The 17,409-nt window shown below is 37.6% G+C and overlaps 1 protein-coding gene across 1 annotated transcript; it reads left to right on the top strand.

Moving 5' to 3' along the window:
* Positions 1–10,878: 10,878 nt before the first annotated feature.
* On the top strand, positions 10,879–17,147 carry LOC127220401 (disintegrin and metalloproteinase domain-containing protein 26A-like). The gene is made up of 2 exons (XM_051182234.1): positions 10,879–12,940; positions 17,074–17,147. The coding sequence occupies exons 1-2, from the start codon at positions 10,879–10,881 to the stop codon at positions 17,145–17,147; spliced, it is 2,136 nt and encodes a 711-aa protein (XP_051038191.1).
* Positions 17,148–17,409: the final 262 nt, after the last annotated feature.

The following is a 17,409-nucleotide window of genomic DNA, read 5'->3' as shown; positions in this document are numbered from 1 at the left end:
ATGCACACTAACCATCCTCCCCTCCCATCCCCCCACCCCATTTCCATATGTAGGTGAATGCCATCCAGTTGGGGTCATGTAGATCTGACAAGTCATGTGAAGTAGGGACTAGGGCTTCTCTCCTGTCTCTAGGTTAAGGCAGTTATCCCTCCATGGGCGATGTGTTAGCAAGGTCCTTTTGTGCACCAGGGATACGTCCTGGCTCCACTGTCTGAGATCCCTTAGACTGCTCAGTTAAAAAGACATTGGTTGTGGTCATTAACCATTTATAACTAACCCCATTTAAATGAAAACAAACATATATAGACAATATTTGGGAATTTGGCCGTCGTTCTTTCCAAACTGCTTCCTGCTGGTAGGGGGTGCTGTCTTGGGGATCCAAAGAAGACACAGAAATCCTGGCTGTAGTTTGCAAGGCTGCCTTGTCCCAACTGTTTTGAATGTTGGATCACCTGGGATGCTGTTTCAGGGGGGTCTTGCTTGATCAAACCATGTTAGACTGGAAGGATTCCACAGCTTTTCATTTTCTGTGGATACAAAAATAGAAATCCTTTTCCCCAGTAAGCTGTCCTTAGACTTAAATTTTAAAGTCAAAGCATTTTTAAAATATATAAATTGAATCAATCCAGCAGCATTTCCTTTAACAGTTGGTTCATCAGCAGTCAAATGATACAAAGACATTATTATAATTCTGTACAGTATCCAGATTTTCTCAGTACTTTTCATCTTTATGTGGCTTTCTTATTACTCTATTTCTTCTATTTCTTTCTTTTTTTTTTTTTTTTTTTTTTTTTTTTTTTGAGATAGGGTTTCTCTGTGTAACTTTGCCTGCCCTGGAATTCACTCTGTATACCAGGTTTACTTTGAAATCACAGAGATCTGCTTGCCTCTGTCTCCCAAGTGCTGGAATTAAAGGCATATGCCACCACACTCAGCTACTCTCTGCCTTTTTAAAACCATTTTATTCTTTTTCTCTCCCAAGCCTACATATATTTTGAAACACACTGTAAACCTTTAGAGGATTTTCTTAATTTGAATCTGTATTTACTGTAAATCTTTATCTTTTTCTGGCCATGAGTCTTTTATCTGCAAAACAACATTGCTAAAATGGAAGTCACAGCTTTATTAGCTTAAATCTATCAAAGATGGTGGTGGGTACATTTACTGCCAGAACTGAGAGCTGTGCTCAATGCCTTGGTCTGTGCTGCCATTCAGCAGCATGCTGCTGGATTGGAGATGTGGTTACTGCCATTGTCAGCTCTTGTACACAGCATTCAGTTGTTATCAGAGCTCTTTAAAAGCCTTGCAGTTTTTGCCACTTATGCTGAGTCAGGAAATCTCCCTTAAAGGAGCCCCATAAGTCTCTGCTTGTCTCTAGCAAAACAGAGTCCAACCAAAAAAAAAAAAAAAAAAAAAAAAAAAAAAAAACATGCTGCTACCAAGAAGCTTCACCACCTCTGTTCTTTTGTTTCTGAAATCCCTTTTTAAGCTTTTGTCAAGTTTTATGTGGAAGTTCTCAGGTTCACATTTGGCACCATTTTGTTATGAGTAGTTTCCCCTCCAGCTCTCAAGACAGAAAAGAGGAGATGATGGGAGATGTCATTCTGTAAATATGTTTCTTGTATTGGTTAATAAATAAAGCACTGTTGGCCAACAGGGAAGCAAGATAGGAGGGACTAGGAGACTAGGTGGGGAGAGGAGGTAGTAGGGAGGAGTTCCAAGATGGAGGACAAGAGGTAGAATGCCAGCCCCTCTCTCCAGTAAAATGAGGCATGTGGAAGTACTTAGATTAATAGAAATAGGTTAATATTTAAGACAGAGCTAGCAGGTGAGAAACTAGTAACTAACTGGCCAACAGAATTAAATCTAATACAGCATCTCTGTGTATCATTGGGGGCTAGCCGGGCAGTGGGACGAGACCGGCAGGGAAAAAAATTACTCATAACAAACATTGATGCAAAAATAATCCAAAATACTGGCAAATCAAATCCAAGAACACATCAGACAACCCATCCACCATGATCAAGTAGGCTTCATTCAAGTGATGGAAGGATGTTTTAATGAAAATCTATCAATGTGATCCACCATATAAATTGAAAAAGAAAAACACATGATATTCTCACTAGATGCTAAAAAAGCCTTTGACAAAATCCAACTCCTTCATGCTAAAGGTCCTGAATGGATCAGGGATACCAGGAACATACCTAAACATAATGAAATCAATATACAACAAACCAACAGCCAACATCAAACTAAATGGAGAAAAACTTAACATGATTTGTCTAAAATTAGGAACAAGACAAAGTTGTTCACAATCTCCATATCTCTTCAATATTGTTCTTGAAGTTGTCTCTAGAGCAATAAGACAACAAAAGGACATCAAGGGGAAACAAATTGGAAACTAAGAAGTCAAACTTAAACTATTTGAAGACTATATGATAGTTTACATAAGTGACCTTAAAAGCCATACTATAGAATGTATACAGCTGATAAACACCTTCACCAAAGGGCAGGATATCAGAAAAACTCAAAAAAAATCTGTAGCCCTACTATATACAGATGATAAAGGAACTGAGAAAGAAATCAAAGAAACATTACCCTTTACAATAGCCCCAATCAACATAAAATATCTTGAGGTAATTCTAACCAAACAAGTGAAAGACATATATAGCAAAAATTTGAGTTTTTAAAGAAAGAAATGAAAGAAGATACCAGAAAATGGAAAGATTTCCCATGCTCTTGGATAGGGAGAACCAACATAGAAAAGTGGCAATCTTGCCTGAAGCAATCTTCAGATTCAATGCAATCCCCATCAAAATCCCAGCACAATTCCTCACAGAGCCTAAAAGAATAGTATTCAACATTATATGGAAAACCAAAAGACCCAGGGTAACCAAAACAACTGTGTACAATAAAGGAACTTCTGGAGACATGATCATCCCTGACTTCAAGTTCGATTATAGAGATATAGTCCTGAAAATAACTTGGTATTGGCACAAAAATAGACAGGAAGACCAATGGAATCAAATTGAAATCCCTGATACTAACACACACACACCTATGAATACCTGATTTTTGAGAAAGAAGCTAAAATTATACAAAGGAAAAAAAGAAAGCATCTTTAACAAATGGTGCTGGCATAGCTGGATGATGATGTGTAGAAAGCTGCAGATAGATCCATATCTATAACCATGCACAAAATTCAAGTCCAAATGGATCAATGACCTCAACATAAATCTAGCCACACTGAACCTCTTAGAAGAGAAAGTGGGAGGTACCATTGAACAAATTGGTACAGGAGACTGCTTCCTGAACGTAACACCAGTAGCACAGACACTGAGATTGACAATTAGTAAATGGGACTTCCTGAATCTGAGAAGCTTCTTTAGGCAAAGGACATAATCAACAAGACAAAACAGCAGCCAATAGAATGAGAAAAGATCTTCACTAATCCCACATCTGACCCTGACCAAGAACTGATTTCCAAAATACACAAAGAACTCAAGAAGCTAGTCATGAAAACAACAAATAATATAATTAAAAAATGGAGTACAGAACTAAATAGAAAATTGTCAATAGAGGAATCTGAAAGGGCTGAAAGACACTAAAGAAAGTGCTCAACATCCTTAGCCATCAGGGAAACGCAAATCAAAAAAACTCTGAGATATCATATTGCTCCTTTCAGAATGGCTAATATCAAAAACACCGATGACAGTTTAGGGTGGCGAGGATGTGGAGAAAGGGGAACACTCCTTCACTGCTGGTTATAATGCAAACTCATACAGCCACAGTATGTGATTCCTCAGGAAAAAGGGAATCAGTCTACCTCAAGATTCAGGAATTCCACTCTTAAGCATATACCCAAAGCACACTTATACAACAAGGACATCTGTTCAACTATGTTCATTGTTTGTAATAGTCAGAACCTGGAAGCAACCTAGATGCCCCTCAACTGAATAATGGATAAAGAAAATGTGGTACATTTCCACAATGGAGTAATACTCAGTGGGAAAAAAACAAAAAACAAAACAAACAACCCCCACAAAAAAAAGAAAGAAAGAAAAAAAAAGAAATCCTGAAATTTGCAGGCAAATGGATGGAGCTAGAAGAAACTATCCTGAGTGAGGTAACCCAGGCTCAAAATGACAAACATGGTATGTACAAAATCATATATGAATGTTAGACATACAGCAAAGGATTACCAGCCTACAACTCACACCGCTAGAAAAGCAAGGAAGTAAGCAGGACTCTAAGGGAGAAATTCACAGTCTCCCTGAGAAGAGGAAATGAACAAGATCTCCTGAGGACATTGGGAGCATGTGGTAAGGGGAGAAGGAATCAAGAAAAGGAGAAGGGGAGAAGAGGAGGGGATATGAGGGCATGAGGGAGCAGCAAGATTGAGTCGGTGGAAAATACAGTAGATAAAGAAAACAGGTAACATTATAAAGGGAGCCATTATAGGCCCATAGAGAAATCTGGCACTAGGCTAATGTCCAGAGATCTAGAAGGATGACCCCAACTAAGAATCTAAGCAATAATACAGAGGCTACCTTAAATGCTCTTCCCCTATAATGAGATTGATGACTACCTTGTATACCATTCTAGAGACTGCATCCAGTAGCTGATGGAAGCAAAAGCAGAGATCCACAGCTAAACACTGAGCCAAACTCCTGGAATTCAGATGCTCAGAGGGAGGAATGTTGAGCAAAGGGGTCAAGGCTAGGCTGGAGAAACCCACAGAAACAGCTGACATGAATAAGGCCAAGCTCATGTACCCCAGTCTGATAGATGGGAAACCAGCACAGGACCAACCCAGATTGCCTGAATGGAGGTGTTAGTTGGGAGGACTGGGCAGTCTATGGGGCCTCTGGTAGTGGATCAGTATTTATCCATAGTGTACAAATGGACACTGGGAGCCCAATACACATAGAGGGATACTTTCTCAATCTATACACATGGGGGGGTGCCTAGGCTCTGATCCAAATGATGTGACAGACTTTGAAGATCCCCCATGGAAGGCCTCACCCTCCCTGGAGAGCAGAAAGGGATGACATAGGGGGTTGGTAGAGGGCAGGGGAGGAGGGGAAGGAGAGGGAACTGGGATTGACATGGAAAACAAGATTTTAATACTAATTTTAAAAATGTGAAAAAAAAGATATATTTTACAGTCATACAGTCATTTAAATGGAGTAAAATTTACATGAAGACAATGGTAGGTAAAAAAAAGTAGCATAATATTCCTCTGCTCAAGGACCCTCCAGACTGAAGAAGTGTCCTGAAGTTCATGGGCCTTAACAACATGAGAGGATGTGTGGCTATGAGGACATCATGTATTGAGATTCTGAACTCTAAAATGCCACACAATAAATTTATTCTATTTAGTGCTACAGTTACTATGTCTTACCTTATAATGACCATTGTAAGAATTTATTAAAGAGTGAAAAACATAAGGTCATTTATGAGCTTTTTACAAACCACTTGTTAAAATGTCTAGAAAAAAAAAAGATGTGAATATCCAATGATGGGTACAACACTTGTGAGTTAGAGCAGACATTACTCTGAGTTTAAGGTCAGCCTGGTCTACTAGGGCAAGTTTCAAAAGAGCCAAGAAAAAACCTGTCTCAAAAAAAGAAAAGAAAAGAAAGAAGGAGGAGGAAGACTCAAAGAAGAACATCCCTGTAACACGATAAATGATCCAGAGTTTAATATTGGGGTTCAAACTTCAAACTGATGATCAGAATAGCAAAGTAGCTGGTCTCTAGCTCTTACCACTATCTCAGGGTGAAATGTCTGATTTTGCTACCTCTCCTCAGCACGGCTGGAGAATCTGAGACGGAATGCCTTCCTGTCCTCAGTGTGGCTAGGGAATGAATACCTGATACTAAGACTTTTCTCCTGTCTTATATATCTCTCTAATGCTGGGATTAAAGTTATGTTATCCCAGATTCCTAGATCATTTTTGTGTGAGCTCTTTGTCTTTAGGACTGTATCAACCTTGTGTAGATCTGGGTGGCCTTGGACTCAGAGATCTGTCTACCCCTTTCATCATGAGTCCAGGGATTAAAGGTGTGTACCACCACCTCCTAACTTCTGGCTGCTGGAATTAAAGGTGTATTCCTGGCATCTTTGGTTTGTGGCTGGCTTTGCTTTCTGAATCATCAGGCAACTTTAATAAATTATAAAGCATCCCTATTTGCTAAGCTTACAGTTGTAATCCACTTTCAATAGCAAAAGACTAAAGTTACTTGGAAATTTCATGTATCCCCATCACAATGGCCAAGGTTAATAAAACCCAAAATAGTACATGCTGATTAAGATGAGGTAATAAGGAACAGTTAATTACTGCTGGTAGAGTGCGTACTCCTATAGCCACTTGAAAATTATCGTGGAGATTCCTGAAAAGGAGAAAAATAGTTTTACCACAAGCTATATCCATCTGAAACTGGAGCATACACCCAAGGGACTCAACATCTTACTGTAGGGATAATTACTCATTTATGTTCAAAGCTGACCTATTCAGAAAAACAAGAAATAAAAACAGCCCAAATGACTCTAGGATGATGAAAAGAAAATGCAAATGTAGTACATTTGCACCGTGGAATATTATTCAACAATTAAAAAAGTTAAATTTGCTTGTAGGTTGATATAGCTAGAAACAATCATCCTGAGGAAGTTAAACATTCATCGCATATTTTTCTTAAAAGTGGATATAATGTTAAAACTTATCATTTAGATTATGTATGTTTCATTTATAATATACACAGAGATTATGTGTCTAATAAGGGACTAAGGGGAATAGAAGGTCTGCCCTGGAAAAAAATATAGAATACAAATTTACAAAGAAATAAAGGTGAAATTAGAGCAGGCTGATTAAAAGGGGTGGGTGATGGGAGGACTGGATATATGAAGAAATATGGGGAAGGATAATTAACAGTGAAGTCGTTAGAAAAGTCATAGGAAGACCTACTACTATAGAAACATGTACTTCCATACTCATACACATACATACATACAACTTAAATGGAGTCACAGTTATAATAGGTTAGACTATGTCCCTACTTAAGCTACCAAATAAAACTTCCAGTACCCAGAATGGACTACATCTTTTTCAGTTGTTAGCTAAAGTGGTCCCATAAACACTCAGTCACTAAAGGATATTGCTAATGATAGTGGCTACCAGCTACAACTAATGGTAAGATGCTACTGATGATGGTACAACCTATTTATGGCATGCAATATGAAGAAACATTGATGATAGTAAACTAGAGACTTCACCCATGCAGGCAAGCTTTCACGTATGTCTTACATGTACCATATATGCTTTGAGAATAGATACACAATCATCAACCTTATCCAGCTATGCCAAGCTGTAGTAATGACTTGCCATTAAGATATGCTCATAGGCACAATAGTGGAAATAGTGGTAAGAATGTTCAGGGACTCACCAACGCAACATTTTATTGGATTTAAGTTACACTCCATGATTTAGAACCCATACTTGTATTGGTTGTGTTTAAAATAGGTAGGTCTTGGGGCCAAGGTGGAAATATACAACTATAATTCTACTACAAAAAAAAATATTATAATAAAATGACATATTGCTCCCAATTACCTATTGCTATATCCATGGATGAGAGTTTTAAACAACTCTCATCAAAGAATCTTCTTCAAGCAGTGAATAGTAAATAACACAGAGACTAAAACTGAACAATATGCAGAAGTGAGAGATTTAGGGGGGGTAATTCTCCCTAAATTGGATGTCTTCATCCACTTGGACTTCAGAAATTAATGTAAAAATGAGAATAGAAACATCTAAGAGCCAGGAATTATTCATGATTAAGAAAATAACACTTTCTAGACACAATAGGACTCACTTATGAACTCAGAAAAACAACCTCAATCCATACAGAATTACAAGAAGTGGGCATAAAGTGCCACCAATAGATAACATGATCAAAATACATCGTATGGGGGGGGGGGAAGAAACTTCATAAAAACAACTCTTTCAAAAGGCCCACTCTTAGTTAGGAAGTTATTTGCAAGTGATAATTTCTGAAAAAGAAAAAAAATGGTTTTCTTCAGTACTCACTCATTCCTGGGCAGACACAATGATCACATGTACTTGGCCAGCACTAATCAGACTCCAGACTTTTTAGTATCTTTTTGTTGTTTGTTTCAATTTTTGTTGTTTTTGTTTTGTTTTAAGGCAGAAAAAAAAACCCATGAAGCTTGGTGGAATGAAAGGGGGATGGATCTGAGAGGAGATACATGATAAGAAAGAATGTAATAAAATATAAAGTATAAAATTCTCAAAGAAAATAATAAAGATGGAAGAATCAATGAATCACACAAACAGGTCAACAAGCTCCCAGACATCTTATCAGTAAATAAACATGTTCCCAGTTACTCATCAACTTAGGAAATGCATGGCTTTTAATCTAATGTTCTCTCACTTATCAGTTAGTTCACTGCCAAAGAAATTTATCCCTATGCTGTCATTCAATTCTCACCTTCTAAATTCAGTTCATGCATTAGATTAATAACAGTTGTATGAAACAGACAATGAATCTATATGTGCAGGTGTTCTGTGTCTCTGGGATATTCACTGACCAGAGAAAGATAAATTAAGACACATGATTCCTTAAGAGTATTTTTTAAAGGGGTAGAATTATTTTCTAGAATTTTAAGTGCTTTGAGTATTCCTTATTATGGTCAATACTGAGTAAATAAACAGGAACAATTATTACAATATGAACAAAAAGAAAGAGTTGGTTGAAGTGGTAGAACCTTTTGGAAGAACTTCACCAGTTGCCAGGTTCTATTAAATGAGAGGCTCCTGTTGCTAGGCTGAAGAATCTAGAACTTACTCCATAAGAGACAAATAAAGGATTTACATTCTTTTGTGCATTCTCAAACAAAAATCTTTGTTACTAAGATGGGTTTTACAAATGTTTTGTGAACAAGACCATAGGAACACAGGTATCTCTTTATCTGGTGATAAAACTTTGGAAGATTCAGTAAGAAGCATAAACAATTAGGAGAACCCATACATCCCTCAATTCCTGGACAATTGTTCATATTTAAGAATGGGGTTTGTTTCCTTTAAATATTTTCACTCTCTTCTATTTTATTATGCTGAACCTAGAGCTTCTAGTGTAATAGAGTACATCCCAAATTATGAGATAGCTTGGTTGGTAAATGACTAGCTATAGATAAATTTGATGAAATTGTGGGAAGAGAATAGGTAAAAGATGGTATCTGAGAGGAAATCTAGATTGTTATAATTGCACCAAATTTTGGAAGAAAAATTTGTATTGCTTCTCTAGACTTTTGGATGTTAGAATCATTGTATACATTAATTTAATAAATGCAAAATTCAACTTGTTTAATTATATTTAAGGTTTGCTTTTAACCTATCTACTACTATAGATTTAGTCATTAATTTTTACATGTTTTTCTTGCTACAATCCTAAAAATGGTGCATTTTTAATAAATAATTTTCTCTACATCAGAAATACACTTTTTATAATCAAAATATATTTGGATAATAATTAGCATGTCAAAGTTTTAATCATGGTTTCGTTGTCCTTAAATGTCTTTTATAGAAGCTTTTCCTTATTAACCTCTTAGTACTCTACATGCTACCTTAATTTTTCAAAATAATAGCACACTAAAGATTATGATACCAGACTGGAGAGATTGTTCATTTGGTAAAATGAATGTTCTGAGAGCATACAGACATGGAAAATAATCCCTAAAAGCTATGTATATACTAAGTCAGTGGCCTGTCATTGCAGTGCCACAAAATAGGAGGCAGAAATATGAATATTGCTGTGGCATTCTGGCCTGTCATTCTTCTCTTTTAATGAGCACATCCCTCTTTAGTGAGCACCATGTCATTGATCAACTCTGTTTCAAAGCCAAGGTGGATGAGGCCTTAAGAATGACATCCAAGGCTAATTCTTGACTTCTAGAAACAACAACAAAAAGACAAATACACACACAAGAACACCGACACAAATACACACACACACACACACACTTATATGCAAACAAAAATAAATAAAACACTAAACTTAAGAAGTAATTGGACAAGCAATGTGTATAGCTTCTGAAGACTCACTATCCAAGATGAAGTGTAACGTCCAAACACATATTGAGATGCATGCAGAGTTCACATTAACACTAGTGTACAGACTCACAGGCAACAATATTAAAACCAAAATATGGTAATAAAATAAGAATAATTTTTATCCTCATAGAAGTTTCTGCCACCCACAACGACAAGGCAAGATTATAAGGAACATACAAATGTACTCAACGAGCAGGACAGTGTTTGAAGGGAGTAACAATATAAATCACTAGGTAGATAAATAGATAGGCAGGTAGGTACATAGATGTATATATAAAAGCAAAGACAATCTCATTTTTCAGCTAAGGAAATCTACATTGATATTAAGGGAAGGTTGAAAATTAGAACATTCAGAAACAATGTGGAAATAAGGACAAGTTATTAAAAATGTAAGTATATTACCAAAAGCTAGCAGAGTATTAGAAATATATTTGTACTGAAATAAAGTGTACTTTGCTTTGCTAACAAATAAAGAAAAAAGATCCAAGCACAATGTTGAAACCCTTTGGAGAAAAAGACTAGTTGATTTTAGCCCATTCTGCATTCTTTTCTTCTCTAACATGATTTGATTCTGATTTACATATGGCCATATCTGCCATTCTTTTTCCTATTTCCTTCATTTCTGCTGCTCTGATGGTCCAACTCTGCCAGAAGACATACCACAAAAAGCCAGTGCTGCATACTATCTGACAAACTGAGGTGAGCAAGCCATCTCATGCTCCCTCTTTGCTGTCTAACAGGACATAATGACTGTGGATGAGGTCCTGGTCCATGAGAGGATCATGGTCTTTCAATTCTGTCTGTGGATGATGCTCTTCCTCTCCACATGGTCCCCAACTGGACATGCTAAATACAATAGCCCTCCTGAAGTAGTGATACCCTTGAGGGTCACTGACACTAACAGACTTAATACTTCCACAGGCTGGTTGTCCTATAGCCTACAGTTTGGAAGGGACAGACATATTATCACCATGAAACCCACAAAATACTTCATATCTAGAAACTTCCTGCTGTTTACCTACACTGACCAAGGTGATCTCCTTGCAGAACAGCCTTTTGTGCAGACTGACTGCTACTATCATGGCGATGTAGATGGAGACCCAGATTCCATGGTGATTATTAACACCTGTTTGGGAAGTTTGCAAGGCACACTAGAGATAAATGGCACAGTTTATGAAATCATGCCTAAGAAGTCAACTTCCACATTTGAACACCTTGCTTACAAAATGGACAGTGAGGACTCAGAATCATTTTCTATGAGATGTGGGTTAACAGAAGAGGAAATAGCACGACAAATGAAGATTCAAGAAAGCAAAGACTCCACGCTTATGCAAAGCCAGTATGAGAACTGGTGGACCCATCACAAATATCTTGAATATTATGTGGTGGTTGATAATAAACGATATGTTTATAGAGCAAGTAATCTCACAGTTTGTATGCAGGAAATGTTGCAAATTGTCCATGGGCTAAATGGTTATTATCGTCAGATAGATGTTGAGGTGATTTTAACTGCACTGGAAGTTTGGACTATAACAAACAAAGTCAATGTAACAGAATCTATATATGAAGACCTACCTAATTTCTGCAATTGGAAGAAAATAAACATTGACAGACACACTAGAAATGACATTGCACATCTTTTTGCCAGGCAAGATTATATTCAATATTTGGGGCTAGCTTATGTAGGTACAGTTTGTACACCTAATAATTGTGCTGTTAACAGTTTCATATATGATACAATGACAGACATGGCATTCCTTACAGCACATGAAATGGGTCACAATTTGGGTATGCTTCATGATGATGGAGAATGTACTTGTGGGAGACGGAGATGTATAATGTTCCCAGCAAAATCTAATTCCCACAGATTCAGCAACTGCAGTTATGAAAAGCTGTTTTCAACGGTTACCCAAAGAACCTGTTTATACAGTTTTCCAGATGAAGCAAGCAGCATCACCACAAACCTGACCTGGTGTGGGAATTATATAGTTGAGGATGGAGAGCAGTGCGACTGTGGACCCTCTGAGTCATGTCAAAGAGATCCATGCTGTCGCAAAGACTGTGCATTCAAACCCGGTGCTGAATGTGCTTCTGGACTTTGTTGCAAAGATTGCAAGTTCATTTCCACAGGCACAGTGTGTAGAGAAAAGAACAGTGAGTGTGACCTTCCAGAATGGTGCAATGGAACTTCAGCTGAGTGTCCAGAAGATGTGTACATGGAAAATGGAAGCCCATGCAGGGGTGATGGTTATTGCTATAATAAGACATGTCCTAGACATGAAGAACACTGTTGGAAGCTTTTTGGTAGGAAAGCCAAGAGTGCAGGAGAGATTTGTTACAAGGAAATGAATACAAGGGGTGACCGTTTTGGTAACTGTGGTAATGATAGCTTAAAGTATAGAAGTTGTGCTGCTGCTGATGTACTCTGTGGACGAATTCAGTGTGACAATGTGCAACTGATTCCACGTAGAAGAAGCCATGAAACAGTGCATTGGATTCACTTCAACAATGTCACCTGCTGGAGTATAGACTTTCATTTTGGAATGACAGTAGAGGACAGTGGAGCAGTAAGAGATGGCACAGCTTGTGGTCAAGATCAAATCTGCATTGACAGGAAGTGTGCCCATAAGCCTGCTTTGTTAAGTAACTGTTCAGCATCCCAATGCAATATGAAAGGAGTCTGTAACAATAAACATCACTGCCACTGTGATGCTCAATGGAAACCACCAGACTGTATGATAAAAGGCTTTGGAGGTAGTATAGACAGTGGACCACCTCCAAGGATATATTTTAAGAAGCCCAAGGGTGGTAAGTTCATACTAGGTTTTTTTATTCTTTTTTTGGCTTTGTTCCTTACCTTGATTTTCCTAATTACAAAATATACAATAACTGTACAAACTCGAACTAGAAGAAATGCACAAGCCAGAAGCTAAACCAGCACATGTGGCTGAACCTTCGCCTGATGATTTAGCTGAGAAACGTGAGAAAAGTAAACAGAAAAGACAAAAGACATAATAAGAAAATATCTACTCTATAGGAAATCAATCTGTATTAGTTTGTAGACTTCAGAACATAGAAAAATCACTGTGTATGTAAAAATCGTACACCAGAAATTCTGGAGCCATCCTTGTTTGAGCATCATAATCATTTACCACCAAATAAAACGAGGTCCTATCACACTCACACTTTTCTTTATTTTAATGAATTTATTGCTTTCTTTTTAATGGAATTTATGTATATCAGTCATTAGCATAGGTCTTCTGCATGTGTTTCTGTGCCTTTGTTTCCTCTCAGCTCCAAACCTGTTCCCCCTTTTTATTCTGCTGTATCACATAGACAGAAAAACAAACAAACAAAAAAAACCCAAAACCCCTCCAAATCCCATTTCCTCCTGGCAATTCTTGTCTGCTAGAATCTGCCTCTAGGAGGGCCAGATTGATATTTGAACCTTGAGAGAATGGTGTGAGGTTCCTGGCATGGCTGCTGCAGTCTCAACTCCCATGTTGATGGCACCAGTAGCTCTCTCTTTCTCTCTCTGCAGATGACTTTCACACCACAGACCTGTTCTAGTTAAGGTTACTCTTGCTAGTATGAAACACCATTAATACCAAAGCAAGTCAAGACAGAAAGGATTGATTTGTCTCTCATTTCCTTATCACTATCCACCATCTGAGGAGGTCAGAAAAGGAACTGTAATGGGGCAGATACCTGGAGGCAGGAATTGAGGCAGAGACTATGAAGGCATGCTACTTACTGGTCCTCCTGGCTTGCTCTGCCTGCCTTAAGAACAAAGTATCAAAAGCCCAGACATGGCACCACCAAAAAAGGGTGGGGACATCCCCCATCAGTCACTAAATGTTTATTTTAAGGATGCAGTAGTGGCATTCATACCTTGGCTATAACCAAAAGTTCTCTGGTTGGACTTAACAATGTCTCATCAAGTGGAAGATCATGTCTGGTACTAGAAACCTAACTAACTACCCAGGGTTAATGAATCATAGATCTTAAAGGAAAACCTACAGCCACCATTTTTAGTAATTTAGCATAATTCCTAACTACACTACAAATATTTGTGCTTGTACACACAAATAAGTGTAGTCCTTACCCCTAGTCAAAGAAACTTCTCTTTGCAAATGATGGAGAACATTACAGAAAACCACAGCCAGTCAAATTAAAGGGTTATTGAACCCAGTCTCAATGGATACTTATACCTGAGGTTCAGGGAACATTATTAAAGAGGTGGCAGAAAGATCGTAAGATCCAGAGGATAGAGGAGTTTTGATATGGAATTGTGCCTCCTACTAGTCTCATAAACTACACATATGAAGTTTCACCAGAGTGACTGACTACACATGAACTACACAAGGACAACAACAGTAGACATGCCAAAACAGATACCTCAAAACCCCACTATATCACTCTGGCATATACCCAAAGGATGCCACAAAGAAACTTGCTCAACTATGTCCATAGCAGCTTTATTTGTAATAACCAGAACCTGGAAACAGCCTAGATTTCCTTTAACTGAGGAATAGATAAATATCCCACTTTTAATATCCCACTTTCACCAATAGACATATATCTACACAATATTTTAAACATACAGCAAAGGATATAGACATTCTTCTCATCAGCACATGAAAGCACTGGGGATAAAGTAAATTCAAGGCTCTATCTGAGGCCATAGAGTATAAAAGGAACTTTAGTTCTATGTCCTTGCCCAGTGGAATTGGACCCAGGACTTCTAAGTAGTCAAGTTTTTCATTCTTGGGAACTCTACTTTTCCCCTGAAATGCTATCGTTATCAGTCCCAAGGCTGCCGTGTGCTTAGTATGGGACACACTTCAGATAGCCTGCGTTCTCTTCACACAACATAGCCTGATAATCTTCTTGCTGGTAGTTCTCTGCTGACTTTCTCCATGTTTCCCACTGAAAGCAGTATATGAGACACAGTGCTGCTAAACAAAGTTGCTGCTTTCTGTAGTCTTTATTTTCTTATTCCTGGTCCTCCCCCATTGAAATCTCATAGTTCCAAACCTTCACCCCTGCAGATTTGAAGTAGCTGAAACTTTTCTAAAATAGACCACTTTGGGGGACACAAAGCAAATACTACAAATTCAAAGAGCTCAGATAACTCTTTGTATCATATCTGATGGCAATGCATCAAAATTTAAAATTGGCAGAAAGCATATTTCTAGAATATCTATAATATTTTCTCATAATGGTACTGAACATAGGCTTCCTATGACACAGTTGATAGCTAAAATTGTGTCAGAGTTTTATCATAGCTCTTTAAAGTCATGTGGACATGATTTAATGTTAAAGTAGAATTTTATTAAAACCTATCAACAGAAAATAATAGTCTTTCCCATTCAGCACTATATAAACTGTATTTATAAAAGGGATTCATGGGGATAGTAAGATAGCTGAGCTTGTATAGACCATTTGATACATGCCTGATTAACATAATTTAATGATTAAAACTCATATAGTAGAAAAAGGGAACTTATGATTAGGTCTCTGACTTCCCCAAGGGTACTGACTTAGAATTTCTATTTCTGCAACAAAACACCATTATCAAAAAGCAAGCTGGAGAGGAAAGGGTTTCTATTATACAGCAACATATTCTCTTCCATCCACAATGTAATATTGACATGCCCACATTGTGGAGGTACCCATTGCTGATGTATGTTCATGAGTGTAGTCACTGTGTCATATCCTAGACTATACTTTACAACACTACTCATCATCCCCCACCATGATATCTTTTCCTACTCCTCTTAAACAATATTGCCAGAGGCTTGGAAATGATTAAATAGATACACCACTTGGGCATGGAGAGTCAACAGTCATTTCCTTTCTGAACCTTAAATATTAGTGGGTGTCTGCATTAACTACCATCCACTGTCAGAAAAAAAGAAAATGTTTTCCGACCACACCTGGTATCAGCATTAATCTATAGGTAGAAGCATAAATAGAATGTAGTCATGACATGTTTTCACTTAGCGAAACAATAGTAGAAGGTTCCTCATAGGCCCTATGACCACCCTAGCTATGGGTTCTTTATCAGGTTTCTAGTATGAATCATAAATTCCCATCCATGGAGCAGGGCTCCTATCCAATCAGTGAGTAATTCATTTTCCCCATAACAGTCAAGTCACCAATGCTCCAGTGGATGTACCATACCTGGAAGACCAGTACTGTAGTATTCAGGGACAACAGCGGGGTAAGAACATTGATGTCCTTTGATTCCCATCAGCCTGCATAGCATGATGTGGTGCTGTGAAAACTTTCCAGCAGGGAAGAAGCTTCTAGTGCCAATCTGGTGAAATTTCTTTGTGTCCTGTAAGCACAGTGTGTTGCATTCACCAATAAGGTCTTACCATCTTGTTCTGATGGCAATCAAACAGTGATCCCAATATCCTGTACTGTTTTTGTATAAAGACTCCCGTAGAGCCTTCAAGTCCAAAGACATATAGATAGATTTCTAACACCTGGAACTGGGATCTTCATGTAATAACCTATGGCTTCTATCAGAAGCATTATCAACCTATGCATAATACCTATTCAAACTTCTTCATTATGTATTTTAATTAATGTGAAGTGTAAGTTTCTATGCCGTGTTTTCATATGGACTTAATTTTATTTAAACTTCTACTCTTTCTCTTCTGATACTCCATAACCACTCCTTATTTAACTTTTTTAAACCCATGCTTCCTTCTATAACCTGCCCTGTTACAGTCCTTTTGTTTACCTGCTCATTGCTATTTTCCAGCATCCTGACCTCTACGGAAGCTCCAAGTTAAACACACTTGTCTAAAAATTTAAAGATACATTCCACACATGTGAGAAAAATTATGCATTTGTCATTCTGGGTCATGGATAACTCTGCTGGTTTGATATTTTCCAGTTTTATCAATTTTTCTATAATTGCGTTATAGCTGAAGAAAATTCCAATGTTAACATGTATCACATTCTCATTATTCATCCACCTAACTACGTATATCTAGGCTGATTCCTTTTCCAACTATTAACAAAACATCAATAATAAATGTATATGCAAGTGTCTGTGGTAGTCCTTCCCAGGAGTCATGCAGCTGGGTCACATAGCATTTCCATGTTTTTAGGGTTCTAAAAAACATCCACATTGATTTCCACAGTGGCTGCTCCAGTTCACACTTCTAGAAATGCTGAATAAGTATGCCACTTTCCCCAACATTTTCACTCTAATTTGTTATGACTTTTCTTTTTAAATTTATTTTCATTGGTTCTTTGAG

This window comes from Phodopus roborovskii, unplaced genomic scaffold, assembly GCF_943737965.1.
Source record: "Phodopus roborovskii unplaced genomic scaffold, PHOROB, whole genome shotgun sequence".
Classification (NCBI taxonomy): Eukaryota; Metazoa; Chordata; class Mammalia; order Rodentia; family Cricetidae; genus Phodopus; species Phodopus roborovskii.
The sequence above is the reverse complement of the archived record's forward strand: the minus strand, read 5'-3'. Positions and strand labels throughout refer to the sequence as shown.

Coding starts and splice junctions, on each gene's coding strand:
- LOC127220401 (XM_051182234.1), top strand. CDS start 10,879: ATGACTGTGGATGAGGTCCTGGTCCATGAGAGGATCATGGTCTTTCAA. Junction 12,941..17,073: donor TTTTAAGAAGCCCAAGGGTG/GTAAGTTCATAC, acceptor ATTGCGTTATAG/CTGAAGAAAATTCCAATGTT.